The sequence below is a fragment of the Notechis scutatus genome, chromosome 6 (assembly GCF_049901735.1).
Source record: "Notechis scutatus isolate UNSWTSFEM ecotype Mainland chromosome 6, rNotScu1.2, whole genome shotgun sequence".
Taxonomy (NCBI): Eukaryota; Metazoa; Chordata; class Lepidosauria; order Squamata; family Elapidae; genus Notechis; species Notechis scutatus.
Genome location: NC_142014.1, coordinates 11,984,195 through 11,998,000, shown reverse-complemented (window position 1 = coordinate 11,998,000; position 13,806 = coordinate 11,984,195). Strand labels below are relative to the sequence as shown.

General features: G+C 43.3%; 1 protein-coding gene across 3 annotated transcripts in view; it reads left to right on the top strand.

Annotated features, from left to right (window-relative positions):
- The window catches only part of IQUB (IQ motif and ubiquitin domain containing), a 41,246-nt gene that overhangs the window by 24,918 nt on the left and 2,522 nt on the right, over window positions 1-13,806 (top strand). For 2 of the 3 annotated variants that reach the window (XM_087969378.1, XM_087969379.1), the window contains 4 exons: window positions 1,367-1,537; window positions 2,855-3,031; window positions 11,849-12,097; window positions 13,241-13,426. In XM_087969378.1, coding sequence (XP_087825504.1) covers window positions 1,367-1,537; window positions 2,855-3,031; window positions 11,849-12,097; window positions 13,241-13,426 — 783 coding nt within the window. The remainder of the gene's footprint in view (window positions 1-1,366; window positions 1,538-2,854; window positions 3,032-11,848; window positions 12,098-13,240; window positions 13,427-13,806) is intronic. The other variant, XM_087969380.1, reaches the window with a different exon arrangement.

Here is a 13,806-nt window from a genome sequence, read left to right as displayed (position 1 = left end):
CTCCACAATGTAGAATCCATAGTGGACCACAGATCTAAAGTAAAGGAGCTTGTAACTCAAGTGCAGGGGTCAAATGATGTTAAGGCTCTTCAACTTACTAACCATGCAGAGGCATTCATGGAAGGAGATCAAAAAAGTCAATATGGTAGCCATAATTACACAATCAAAGCCTGGGCCCTATATTATGTGTAACCACAGACAAGTCCTTTGTCAGTTCCTGGTCTCAAACAGGTTTACTGCAACCCAGCTACTCAATGCAATATGTTATTTTCCCTCTGGTTATTTGACGAAATGCTATACATGTTAGTCATCAATGCTAATATTTGTTTTTTAATTTTACTTATTAATCAACTAACTAATAATTTATTATTCCTGCCTGCATCAAGATAGCATTTATTCTCAAGCAATATCTATAATAGTCTGAAAAAGCCTTACATGTATTAAATCCAATCTATTAAATCTAAAACTATTAAATCCAAAGTTTAAAATTACCTAGCTTCATTAAGCAATCCAAGCTCCAGGACTTCGACAGTCATTATTATGCTACGTTGTACCTAATTTTTGTGCACAGCTGTGCATCTCCTGTTGTGAAAAGAATAATGAAAATTGGTTTACGTGAATGAAGATCATGCCACCAAGGGTCTAACAGGTGCTAAACAGATTCCAAAAGCCTTTTTTGAAGAGAAGGCGAAGTGAACATCATGTTTAACTCAACTGCATGAAAATAATGGCTCTCACTATTTTATTTACCTAATCTTCCCCATTTCCCCTATCTGACTGCAAACCTAAAGCTCTATCTATTTACATTATTTTGATTTATTTTTTGCCCATCCATGTTTATAAAAAAGCATGATTGCCAAAAAATCAGTAAAAACTTCAATGCTAGAATATGGAATCTATAAAGTAGATTATTTCAGAAAAGTGTTTATGGCTTCTATATTCAATAATTTGGACAAACTTGATACATTTTGGGAAATAAATTATTCACCTCTATCAATAGATTAGCATTATTAAACTGTTATTATAAGATGATACTGGTTCTAACTGCATTCTGTTAAATCTATTAATGTATAAGTGAATATGTCTTTTTTCCTAGTTGTTTGTATTGTCCTTTGAATTTGTTACGTTCATTAGAAAATGACAATTTTACAATAAACCATTGGATTTCACAATTATTTATAAGAATTTATCCAAAAAAATTAGTAATTGCTGATTTCTTAGAATAATAATTATTCTTCCTTTAACTAAAATGAAATGCTAAATATATAAAAGCAACAACTGAGCCTCCATTAAACTCCTATCACTCTACTTTATTCATGTGCTGCTCCTTGTTTTATAATCATTTTATAATCAATTTTTTCTCCAGTGTGCAGAACCAAAAAGATGGAAAGCATTTGATGGCAGAACCACACAAATGGATACACAATTCACACTGCGGGCCAGGGAATTACTTGGAATCTATCGCAGCATTAGTATGAAAGATCTTCCCCAAGATGAGCGGTTAGATGTGCTGTTAAGTCTGAAACATACAGTAAAGGTATGTTTCTCCAAGGCTTTAAAAACATACACACTGATGTCACACATCAACAGTATGTAACGATTCATATGTCAGACGAAGACCAAGGAGATCGAGGTTCAACCATCTCATCAGCTTTGGAAGCTTATTGTGAATATCAAGCAAGTCATTCTCCTCTACCACATAGAGCTGTTGTTGTAGAGAAAATTGGAGAGGAGGTACTGTGTAATGTTGCCTTGAGCCCTAAGAAATAAATACTTGATGTTCTCCAATTGTATTTAAGGGCTTTATTCCTTATTGTTGTGCAGGTAACACCTTTACTTGATAACTGCCAGGGTTCCAAGTAAGGTCCCAGATGCAATTCAAGATGCTGATTACCACCTTCATGGCCCAGAACTTCAATATTTGCAGGATCATCTGTGTCTGGTTGTTTCTGGCCATCCCACACATTACAATAGAGTGGGCCCATTCCTGGCCCCTTCCCTGAAAGATGCCATCTGCCTTTTCAGTGGTGATCCCTGCCCTCTGAAATGATCTTTCCCCTAAGAGTTGCCTGTCTCCAATGTAGTTGGCTTTCAGGAAGGCTTTGAAGACGTGGATGTTTTCTCAGCACTGGGGATAGAATATTCTGGGAGGCTGAGTATGTTGTCGTTATGCCCCAATTGTGTGATTTTTGTTTTCCTTAATGGTGTTTTTGTTATTGACATTTGAGATGCTATGATTTGTTTATGGCTGTATGCCACCAGGAATCACATTCCCTTGGCATGTCTCTAATCTGGATTGGGTTCCTTACAGAGGAGGGATTCAAGCATTTTTACTACTGGTTCTGTGGGCATGGCTTGGTAGGCATGGCAGGGGAAGGATACTGTAAAATTATCCAGTCGGAGGTGCTGTTTGCCGGTTCTCCAAACTACTCAAAATTTCCTCTACCAGTTCTTCAGAACTGGTCAGAACCTGCTGAATACCACCTCTGGTTCCCTCCATCACTATTTTCACTGAATAAACCCCACCCCACCCCAAAGATCCTTTATTCATTTCAAGGAAGATGTTTTACATGTAGCTTACTATCAAATCTATCTTTCTGGATAATCAAATGCTTAAAGATCACAACTAATGGCTGAGGAAAATACTGAATTCACATTTCTAAAAGGAAAAAGGTTTCTGAAATGTTGAGCAGTATCTGACATTTTGGCTGTTTGTTGACCCTTTCTCAGAAGAGGTTTTCAAAGCCATTCTCTGTATATATTTTAGATGCCCTGCAGCCTGTAAACTATTATAACTGGCAACCCATATTAAGCAAATTAGAATTTGCTAATCCCTTTGTTTATTTTTTTTCAGGAACATGAATGTAAACTCACACAAGAAATAGTGGAATTAATTGATAGAGAAGCAGACCTCATGATGAGAGCAGTGAAGGAATATAATTTACAAGGACTTCGACAAAGAATCTGTACATTATTTCTTCAGTATATTAAAACACCACTTTTTAATCCAGAAGTTGCACGACTTCTGAAGGTATTTTCTTCTTCTGTTTTATACGTGTGTGCGTGTGTGTGTAATGCAATATATATGTGGAGCTAAATTAAATTCCTTTTCTGTTTAAACAGTCCATTGGCTGTCCAATTGATGGATAACTCTGATCTATATTCCTTATAGAGCCACCTTGAAGACTATCCTAAAGCTTCAGCTGTTCCATAATATAGTGGCTCACAGAGTTCCTGGCTATTCTTGATACTTCCATATTACAATTACATGGATGTTGTAGGGGCTGCATTAGTTACCAGTGTGTTTGTGAGCGCAATTCAAGGTAGTGGTCACTCACTTTAAAGCCCTATAGGGCTCAGGGCTTGGAGAAATCTTTTTTCCCAGATACATTATGCCCACCTGGTGTGGGTAGCCAGAAAGCAGATATTCATGGTACCTCTTCTACTAGGAGATGTGATGGGAAGGCATCTCAGGATTCTCTGTAGGGGCTCCCCTCTTATGAAACAGCTTGCCTCCCCAAGATAAGGATGGTCCTGCATTTATGGTCTTCCTTTCTGAAGCCTTTGGGAAAATATTGTGGAGCCACTGATGCCAGATGCAATTTAATTGCATTGTTATATTGTTATAGATGTTCTAATATACAGTGCAGTGTTATTGTATGTTATTATATAGCAAAAGCATTTAGACTTATATACCACTTCATAGTGCTTTACAGCCCTCTCTAAGCAGTACGGAGTCAGCATACTGCCCCCAACAATCTAGGTTCTTATTTTACTAATCTCAGAAGGATGGAAATCTGAGTGAACTTTTGAGCTGCTCAGGATCAAACTGCTGGCAGTCGGCAGAGTTAGCCTGCAATACTGCATTCTAACCACTGTGTCACCCACCATTCTCATTATATTATATTCTAAATTGCCAAGGATACGCTAGTTAACTTATACATTTTTATTGCTGTAGAGTATAGTTGATTAACTAAGAAATACATATCCAAAACACAAGAGATGAGGCTATTCTGTATGAAAAAATGTCATGAAAGCCAGATATGATTTGTGACAGCCAGGTGTGTAGGATGCTGTCTGCCACCTAGTAGACAGGAAAAAAGAATATCTGAATTCAATTCAAATAATGCTAATCTAACATGGCATTTGCCTCACGTAAGTGTGATTGAAGAAAATGGACTTGCCAATAAATACACATAGCAAAGTTAAAGAATTAGAGTGCTCCAAATTTTGCTTTCAGAATGCCCAACCAGCATAGACAATAACAAGAGAGTTGTACATCAGTAACATCTACTGGGCCACAACTTTTCCATCTCTGCTATAATGAATTGTGAACAGTAAAATCAAAGTCATATCTCATTATTTTCTCTATTCACTCCCCACCTCCCCAATTTCTTTAAGTTCTCTCCCTGATGTGATCTTGGGATTATAATATTACAGTGCCTTATAAGAAGGCAAATGAAAGTAAAGATTCATCTTAACTCCAGCGTAGTTATTAAACGCCCTTAACATGTCATTATAGTAAAGAACAATAAAGTGAATAAATGAATAACGTGCACACATTTCACAATACAATAATAGCATAATAAGCAATTATAGATCATCTAATGAAAAGATAGAAAAAAATTAAAAAATACTTGGGAAAACAGTTTGAACTTCATAATAGGAGCCCATCTAATTTTTCAACTGAGTTTGATCTTGAAGATTTTTTTCTTTATATAGAATACCAGTCTTTGAAGCAGATCAGATTAGAAAACCAATGCCATGTAGGTCAGTGCTACTTTTACTGTAAAGCTAGAGTAGCAAAATCTTAGCAAGTTGGAATGTGCTTCCACTCCTCCCTCTCTCAGTCTTTATATAAATTAGGGAGGGGCTTGTCTAAGATGTTTACTCATATTACATTCTTGCTCAGGCTTCTGTGAGACTATTTACCTGGGAATGGCTCTTCCTCCTTTCTTTAAGACCTTTCCCTCCGCCCTCTACATAGAATCACTCCATTCGTTTTGTAACTAAGTGAATTTTGAAATAATTTCCTCACTGTTCATTATTAGAGAGTAGTTTTATTTGTGCTATGGGTAGATTCTTCAGGAAACATTATAAATATGACACCCAGAGCCCTTGCACATACGTCATTTGTGCTGATCTTGCCTGAACACGATATCATTTTGCTCCCACAGTGCTATCCTCAGATACTGAAGTTTATCTTCTTCTCATTCAGGTGTAGCATAGGTCAAATTGCAAAACTTCCAATTTGAAGTGAGCCTGGAGGCAAGCCATTTTCCATTCAGATTCCACACTTGCCTCATCTCGGGCTCTGAAATTTGCTAGTAGATTTACCTCATCTCTGCCTGAACTTGCTAATAGGTTTCAGTGGCAACCTTAATTCTTCAGTCAGTTTCTTCTCAATATCAGAATACCATTAAAAATAGGTGGCCTGATTTTCCTTGCTTATGTAAGCAGCATACACGAAAATCTTATTTTCTCCGAGTTCCAGTAGGACACTACCTTCTCTGATAATTCTGTAGCTGACATTGGACAGACCAATAGAAGAATAAGTACCCGCCTAGATGTACACAAAAAGGCAGTAAAAAAGCTGGAACACACTTCCTCACTAGTCCAACACATGAAAGCCACAGGTCATAGCATCGACTTCAATGGCACCAAAACCCTAGCCACTATAGAAAACCCCAGGTACAGAATTATCAGAGAAGCCATAGAGATTGAAAAAAGACCTGAAAGCATGAATAGAAGAGATGACTCCACCAGACTGTCAATTATCTGGAAGCCTGCACTCTCAAACAAAAAAATCTCCACACCACAAGCCAGGCAAACACCTGGGCACAAACAGACACACACCCCCCCGATACCTCCAGCTCAAACACACCCCAACCAGGCACCCAGATGAAACCTAGCTTCCTAATAAATGATAGCCGTCCATTTACTCGGAGCCAAGCCGCACTAAAAGCCTCCAATACAGGAAACACAATGTTGCCAGCCAATCAAAACAAAAAAAGCTACAAAATAGACAGAAGATATTAGAAATACCAATCAAGCAGAACACAGCAAACTCCAAGACCAATAAACACAGACCAAGACTCCCAACCAATCAGGATGAAGAAAAAAACCATTCTGGCACAGCAGTAGGCTAGCCCCAAATTTAAAACAGAAATGGCTGTGAAAGTCTGACTCACAGATGAACACAATACAGAAGCCTGATGATGGCAGATGAGATTCTGCCAAAATGTTGCTACAACTTGAAAAGCACAACTATAATGACGTGGGAGAATACCCGAACAAAGCTGAATACCATACACCAGGGGTGGGCAAACTACGGCCCGCGGCCACAACCGGCACCGTTGGTCTGTCCAATCCGGCCCGCCCCTGGAAAAAAATCGCTGCCATTGGTCTGTCCAATCCAGCCTGCCCCTGAAAAAAATCGCTGGGCGTATTGCCCTGTGCCGCGTGGCCCCCAAAGCTGCAAAACAGTGCGGAGCGATCTAGGGGTAGGAAAGAAAAGAAATTTGCAAAGGCCTCGGCTGGGAGTTCGAAATCACCTTCGAGTGCGACCTCTCCGAAGGTGAGTCCCCGCCGATCCCCCTTTTTTCCGGGCTTCCAGGCTTAAACTTTGCAAAGGCAAAGCTTGCAGGCTGGAGTGTCTTCCCGCGGAGGAGCGGGAAGGTTCCGCCCGGTGGGCGGGCGGGCTGCTTGAGCGGGCTGCTTGGAGCCACCTAAAGCTAGGCCGCTGCTGGTGGAGCCTTGCCCTGCCTTGGTGCCCGTTTCCCGGCTCGGCGGTCCTGCTCGGGCGGCACTTTAAAAGCCTGCTCCCAGCACCCGAGCAACTTCCCAGAAACTTTCGGCTTCATTTTAACTCGCAGGCGCCGCGCCTGGCCCTGAGCTGCGTGGCGGAGGGGAAGCCCGGCGGGCGGGCAGGCAGGCGGGCTGCTTGAGGAGGTGACCCGGAGCGCTCCGGGCTTCCCCTCCGCCGTGCGGCGAGTTAAAACGAAGCCGAAAGTTGCTGGGAAGTTGCTCGGTTTTCCGGGATTCCAGGGCTATGCAAAGGCAAAGTTTGCAGGCTAGAGCGTCTTCCCGCTGAGGAGTGGGAAGGGTTCCGCCCGGTGGGTGGGCGGGCTGCTTAAACTTTACTCGGGCAGCACTTTAAAAGCCTGCTCCCAGCACCCGAGCAACTTCCCAGCAACTTTCGGCTTCCTTTTAACTCGCGGGCGCTGCGCCTGGCCCCGAGCCGCCGCGGCAGAGGGGAAGCCCGGCGGGCGGGCGGGCTGCTTGGAGGAGGCGACCCGGCGGTGCTCCGGCAGCAGCAACAGGCAGTTCCGCCCGGGCTCCGCTCAGGTGTCCGGCTGGGGCTGTCAGGAGTTGCTACCGCCAGCACAGCTCAGCGCGCTCCAGTCCCGTTGCCTTGGGAAGGAAAAGGCAAAACCAGGAGCCGCTGAGCCTGAGGCTCGGTGCCGCTGCTCCGTTGCAAAGCACCGCCGCAGCTCTTCCTTTTGCTTTCCCTTCCCGAGGCAACGCGGGACTGGGCCGCGCGGGCCTGCGCGCGGTAGCAACTCCTGATTCAGGGGCCTCCGAGGGGAGGGGAAGGAGGAGAAGGGGGGGAAGGGGGCGATTCCCAAAATATCTTGTGCTGACCCGGCCCGTCTGTCAAATTTTAAAAGTCAATGCGGCCCCGAGCCAAAAAGTTTGCCCACCCCTGCCATACACACACACACACAATACCATACTCAGCTTTGTGAAAGTAGCCAAATATGGTTTGTACACACTGCAAAGCATGGGGATGGGTGGGATGGGGGCTAAAGATTCACATTTTCTTTTTCTGTGAAAGTGAATCAAATGCTCCTTTCTATGAGCATTTCCTTCTTCCCTTACTATGAAAATTTCCTTCATCTGGAAGCAGGGCAGAGACTCATTGGATTTTTTGCAGACATATTGCTGCCTGAGCAGGAGGTTGGACTAGATGACCTCCAAGGTCCCTTCCAACTCTATTATTCTACGATCTATGATTTGAGGCATTCGTATCCATTCCGAAGTCAACAGCAGTGAAGACAATTGTACTACCATTGATTCTATCTTCAAAATGCCTTGGAGGGTTGGGGAGTAGAAACAGTTGCTGCCATTGGAAAAAAATTGAATAGGGCATTTTAACTACACAGCTATCTCTCCCCTTCATGGTTTTGAAGACAATTGTTTATTTATTGATCCCTCCATCCCCACCCCAGTATCCTATAATAGCACAGATACATATCTCTAAGCAGTTTCCAAAGAATGGAATGGAATGGAATAGAATGGAATTCTTTATTGGCTAAGTGTGACACACAAGGAATTTATCTCTGGTGCATACGCTCTCAGTATACATCCAAACAACAAACTGATGGGTCATAGATCATAAATCAGAGTTACAATCATTAATCATAAGATACAAACAACAAATGATAAATCATAAGGTATCAATAGGAGAAGATTGTAGGAAAGATGAGAAGATGAGAAAGGATGAGAAATGAGAAGATCAGAAGGATAATAGCAATACAGCCTACGAAAAGGATAAACATATTTAAGCCTAAGACAGTGCTGTGGGAATTAGGTGTTTGCCAGAGTGATGGGGGAGAGGAGCAGGAGGAAAATGTCACTACACTAAAAAAAACTGTACACATGGAGAAATACATCCGAATTTATGAAAGGTGGGTAAATGAATCCATAGAGCAACTAACTTATACCTTCTGGGAACTGCTCGACATCCAACTCAGGCAGATCCCACACGAAGATGACATCATCATCTCTGGCGACCTGAATGGTCACGTAGGGCGGGACAAAAACGGACACCAGTGCCACGGTGGGCATGGCACAGGCGATACGAATGAGAATGGCCAGAGGATCCTGGACTTTGCCGACTCCCATGATATGACCATCACGAACACCTGCTTCATTAGGCGAGAACCTCAACTCCTCACCTACCATAGCAGAAACGGGAGCCACCACACACAGATCGACTACATCATCGTACGACGAAGAGCCGCTAAAAACGTGCTCAACGCCAAGGTGTACCCGTACGAATCGAGCAGTCAGCACAGGCCGCTGATGGCGAAAATCAGGATCAGCAAGCCCAAGACCAAGATTGACAAAAAGAATGCAGACCAGCCACGAATCAAGTGGTGGAACCAGAAGAAGATGGCGGGACCCCTCATCAAACCGGAGCAGTTCCTGCAGATGGTCGACGGGCCACAGGAAGCGTGGTCCATGCTGAAGAGCACTGTTCACACTGCCGGCTGCCAACAGCTTGGTTGTACCAAGCCAGGACGGAGACGCATCGAACGAGATACATGGCTCTGGACACCGGAAGTACAAGATGCCGTGCACCTGAAGAAACGGCTCTACAAGGCCTTTCTTCAGGACAAGACCAGCGAGAAGCTCTGCGAGTACAAGACGGCCAAAAAGGCAGCCAAGAAAGCAGTAGTGACAGCCAGAAGCTCCCACTACGACGACATCTACGAGAAGCTGAACACACGAGAAGGCGAGAATGAGATCTACCGCCTAGCCAAAAGCAGACACAGGAAGACCCTGGACATTGACCAGTTTCATGGGATCAACGACGAAAGGGGAAATTTGATCGTCAACCCCAGAGATGCTGCCGAGAGGTGGCGGCAATACTTCGAGAAGATCTCCACCGAGGAGTTCCCACACCCACGAACCCCGCGAGGTGACCCCGTCGAAGGCCCAGTCTCAGGCATTCACGCCAGCGAGGTCACCGACGCCATCAAGGCCATGAAAAACGGTAAGGCAACAGGACCAGACGACATCCCTGCCGACTTCTGGAAAAAGGCACTACCAGGCTCGGCATTGTGGCTGTGCGAGCTGTTCAACAACATCGTCTCCACGGGAAAAGTGCCACACGACTGGTACCGCAGCACCACTGTTCCGATCTGGAAGGGAAAGGGCAGCCCAGTGGACTGCTCCAACTACAGACTGGTCAGGTTACTGTCACATACTATGAAGATCTTTGAACGCGTCCTCGATAAGCGCATTCGGGACATCGTCGACATCAGCGTCAACCAGGCCGGATTCATCAAGAACTGCGGCACCACCGACACCATCTTCGGTGTGCGGATGCTGATGGAGGCTCACAGAGAGAAGAAAATCCCGCTCCACACCGCCTTCCTGGACTTGGAAAAGGCCTTCGACCGAGTCCCGCACGATCTCATCTGGTACGCACTGCGAGATCACGGCGTGCCCGAGCTGCTCGTACAATGGGTCCAACTCCTATACAGATGTCACAAAAGCCGTGTAAAAGCGGCGGCTGGGATATCAGAGGAGTTCAATATCACCATCGGCGTACACCAGGGCTCTGCTCTCTCACCACTGCTGTTCATTCTGGTGATGGACACAATTACACACGACCTGTACACACCCGCCCCATGGACGCTGCTCTACGCCGATGATGTGTTCCTGGCCAACCTGCGCAAGGCTGAACTCGAGCACCTAGTGGCACGACCGCCTCGAGCAGTTCGGGCTCCGGCTGAACCTAAAGAAGTCCGAATACCTGACCACTGACAACGAAACGACAGGCTCCATCCACGTGAACGGGCAGGAGTTACCGCGCGCCTCCACCTTCAAGTACCTGGGAACTACTCTTGGGGAAGAAGGCCTACTACAAGCTGAGGTGGCAGCCAGGATCAACGCAGCGTGGGGCAAATGGAAGTCCGTCACGGGCGTCCTCTGTGACAAGAAGATGCCGATGCGCCTGAAGGCGAAAATCTATAACTCTGTGGTGCGCCCCGTGGCCATATACGGTGCAGAGTGCTGGCCGACGACCAAAGAAGTCGAAAGCAGACTCCAGACAATGGAGATGCGAATGCTCCGATGGTCGGTAGGCCTCACCCTACTCGATCGTGTCAGGAACGAAGAAGTGCGTAGACGGTTCAACGTCGTGCCCATCCCCACGGTCATGAGGCAGTCCCGGCTACGATGGTTCGGCCATGTGAGTCGCGCCAAGGAAGAATCCATCATCAAATCTGCGATGAAGGTGACTGTCGGAGGAGCGAGACCGCGTGGTAGACCTAAGCAACACTGGATGGACACGATCAAGGCCGATTTAGAGATCGCGAAGGCAGACCCGACATACGTGGCAGACAGAGAGGCGTGGAAGCAGTACTCAAGGACATTAGCGGACCTCGCCAGAGCGCGAGACAAACGCTGAAGAAAAAGAAGAAGAAGAAGAAGAGCAACTAACTTATAAGGATGACAGTGAGATAGCAGTTAATGTAGGATCATTACAACTTAGTTGGTAAGTTACCTATTAATACATATACAATTTATTTTTGTTACTTCTAATTAAACTGCAATTATGGTTAATAGAAGTGAATTTTTAAAAATGTGAAGTATTACATACTAAGGATTGGCTATCTAACTGATAATAACACGCTTGTCTCAATCATTGCAATCCAGAAACCTAGTGTATGTTCAAATATAACCACAAAATTCTTGTATAAGTGTAGTTTTTACAGATTTTATTGGTGCAGTTCAATGTTATCTTCACAACATTTCACATTTCCAGATGAATCCAGATCAGTTCCTCTTCTGAAAACCCCAGGAGTCTTCAAATTTGACAGCTTTAAGACTTGTGGACTTCAACTCCCAGAATTCCTCCTCCAGTCATGTTAGCTCAGGAATTCTGGGAGTTGAAGTCCACAAGTCTTAAACTTGCCAAGTTTGAAGACCCTTAGCTCATCTTCTCTTTTAGTTCAGTTTCATCCACTGAAATCAATGATGTTAGAAACCTCTGGGACAGGCTTATGATTCATCATGAAAAAAAACAAAAAACCTTATAATACCATTCTTGCAGGTACCGGCTGATCCAATGAAGCTTTATCACAACATCTATTTTTGCCTGGGTTGCAAAAAATATCTACCTTCTACTAGTTTTGCCATATCTGTCAGTTCTTGTACCATTGGCCGGTGTCGTGTGTGCTGCAAGCTGGATAATGAGGCTCGTAAGAGGGAATCATTTTTGAAGTACAAACGGATGCTTCGAAACCTCAGAGAGACTGAAATGAAATACAACGATGGTGCTAAGATTGCCTTTATACTTCAGGTATGCAGTGTATAGAAGATAATGATATGAAAGAAAAAGATGTAGAAGTCATAAAACTGATAGGATTTTTATTGTGTTAATACAGTCCTAAAGAAATAGTTTGAGTACAGTAATCTGGATCTTGCCTCTTATAGTTTTACTGGACATAAAGAAATTCAAGGCGATGGAGCATTTGTAGTTCCAGAATCTCTTGCACATGGTTTACATCAGAGCTGATGTCACTACTTTCTATATAGATTCAACTTAACTTCCTCATAAATGGCTTTTTACCTAATTTAAACCTCAAGGCAATAAGTTGACCCTGAAGCTGACCTGGCGGAAGCTATATTGAGGTTTCAGTGTTGCCATACTCAAGCTGAAGGATAGGGATGGAACAAACTATGTAACTATGTGATATTATCTCATTTGCGATGTATTTTCTCATGGTTAATAAAATCGGTCCTATAATTAAAATATAAATCATGAAATCATATTTATTTACTTATAATTTTAAAGCCAGTGTGATTTGCCAGCTATTTATATACTTTAAATACACTGTAGCATAATGCCACCTTATTTAAGCTATACTAATATTGCTTATATGGGTTAGGTCATTTTAGATATAAAATTGCCAAGTTCCAACCTGGAAATTCAAACTTTTAGTATATTTGCAAAAAAAAAAAGAGAGAGAGAGAGAGAGAGAGGAATTCAGTGATTGTAGAATATTACAAACTTTGAATTTAATTAAGTACAATTTCTATTTGTGATTTCTGGATCATTAATTCTTTACTAACAGCATGGATTTGGGAAGTGGCTAGCAGCAAGAAAATGTTCTAACAGCAAGTTGATAAACATGCAAGCTGCCAAGACAGGAAACAGAAATAGCCATCTGCGTAAAAACCTTACCATAAACTTCTAAAAACTTGTATTTGAGGCAATGTGTCTTTTGGAATAAATAAACTGACTGTGTGCTATCACAGCCATTGCAGAAAGAAAGAGAGGAGAGAAATAGTTTCCTTGAGAGCGTTTCAATCTGTAATTAAAACGTAGTGACTACGTGCGGCATGCAATAATAGTCATTCAAAGCAACAACTTTATATACGTGGTAAGTTTTTACATTAACTTTTCTTATTTCTTTTTTCCCCTCTTGTTTTTATATTGCAGCTGCAAGACCTGCACTACATGGTTCAACATTTCTGGGGTTCTCAGTCAGCTCTTAGTGCTTGGGATGATCTGTATGATTTGGTCATGGTTAGGTGGAATAAATGGCAAGAATGGTCTCCCTGGAACACTGTTCTCCTCAAAGAGGATGAAGCTGAAGCTCATCTTAAACTAAGTGATCTTGAGAAGGTACAAATTTAAATGGGTCACCCCACACACATTAAATATGTATATTAATAAATAAATGCAATCCAGTAAAGGAGGACAAATCCCATAAGGGATGGCATGATTTAAATCCTTCAGATTCAATTTTAAAAAGGCACACAGGAACACAAGAGATACCGTAGCACAGAATTTGTGTTTCGTTATGCAGATGGTTTGACAGGTATTCCAGAATGGAATGTATGTATACAGGTAGTCCTTGACTTAAGACCCCCAATTGGGACCAGAATTTCCAATGTTGGGGTGAGTTGTGCCCCATTTCATGACCTTTTTGCCATGGTTCTTCAGCGAATATTGCAGTTCAGTGAATCATGTGGTCATTAAGCAAATCTGGCTTCCCCAATTGA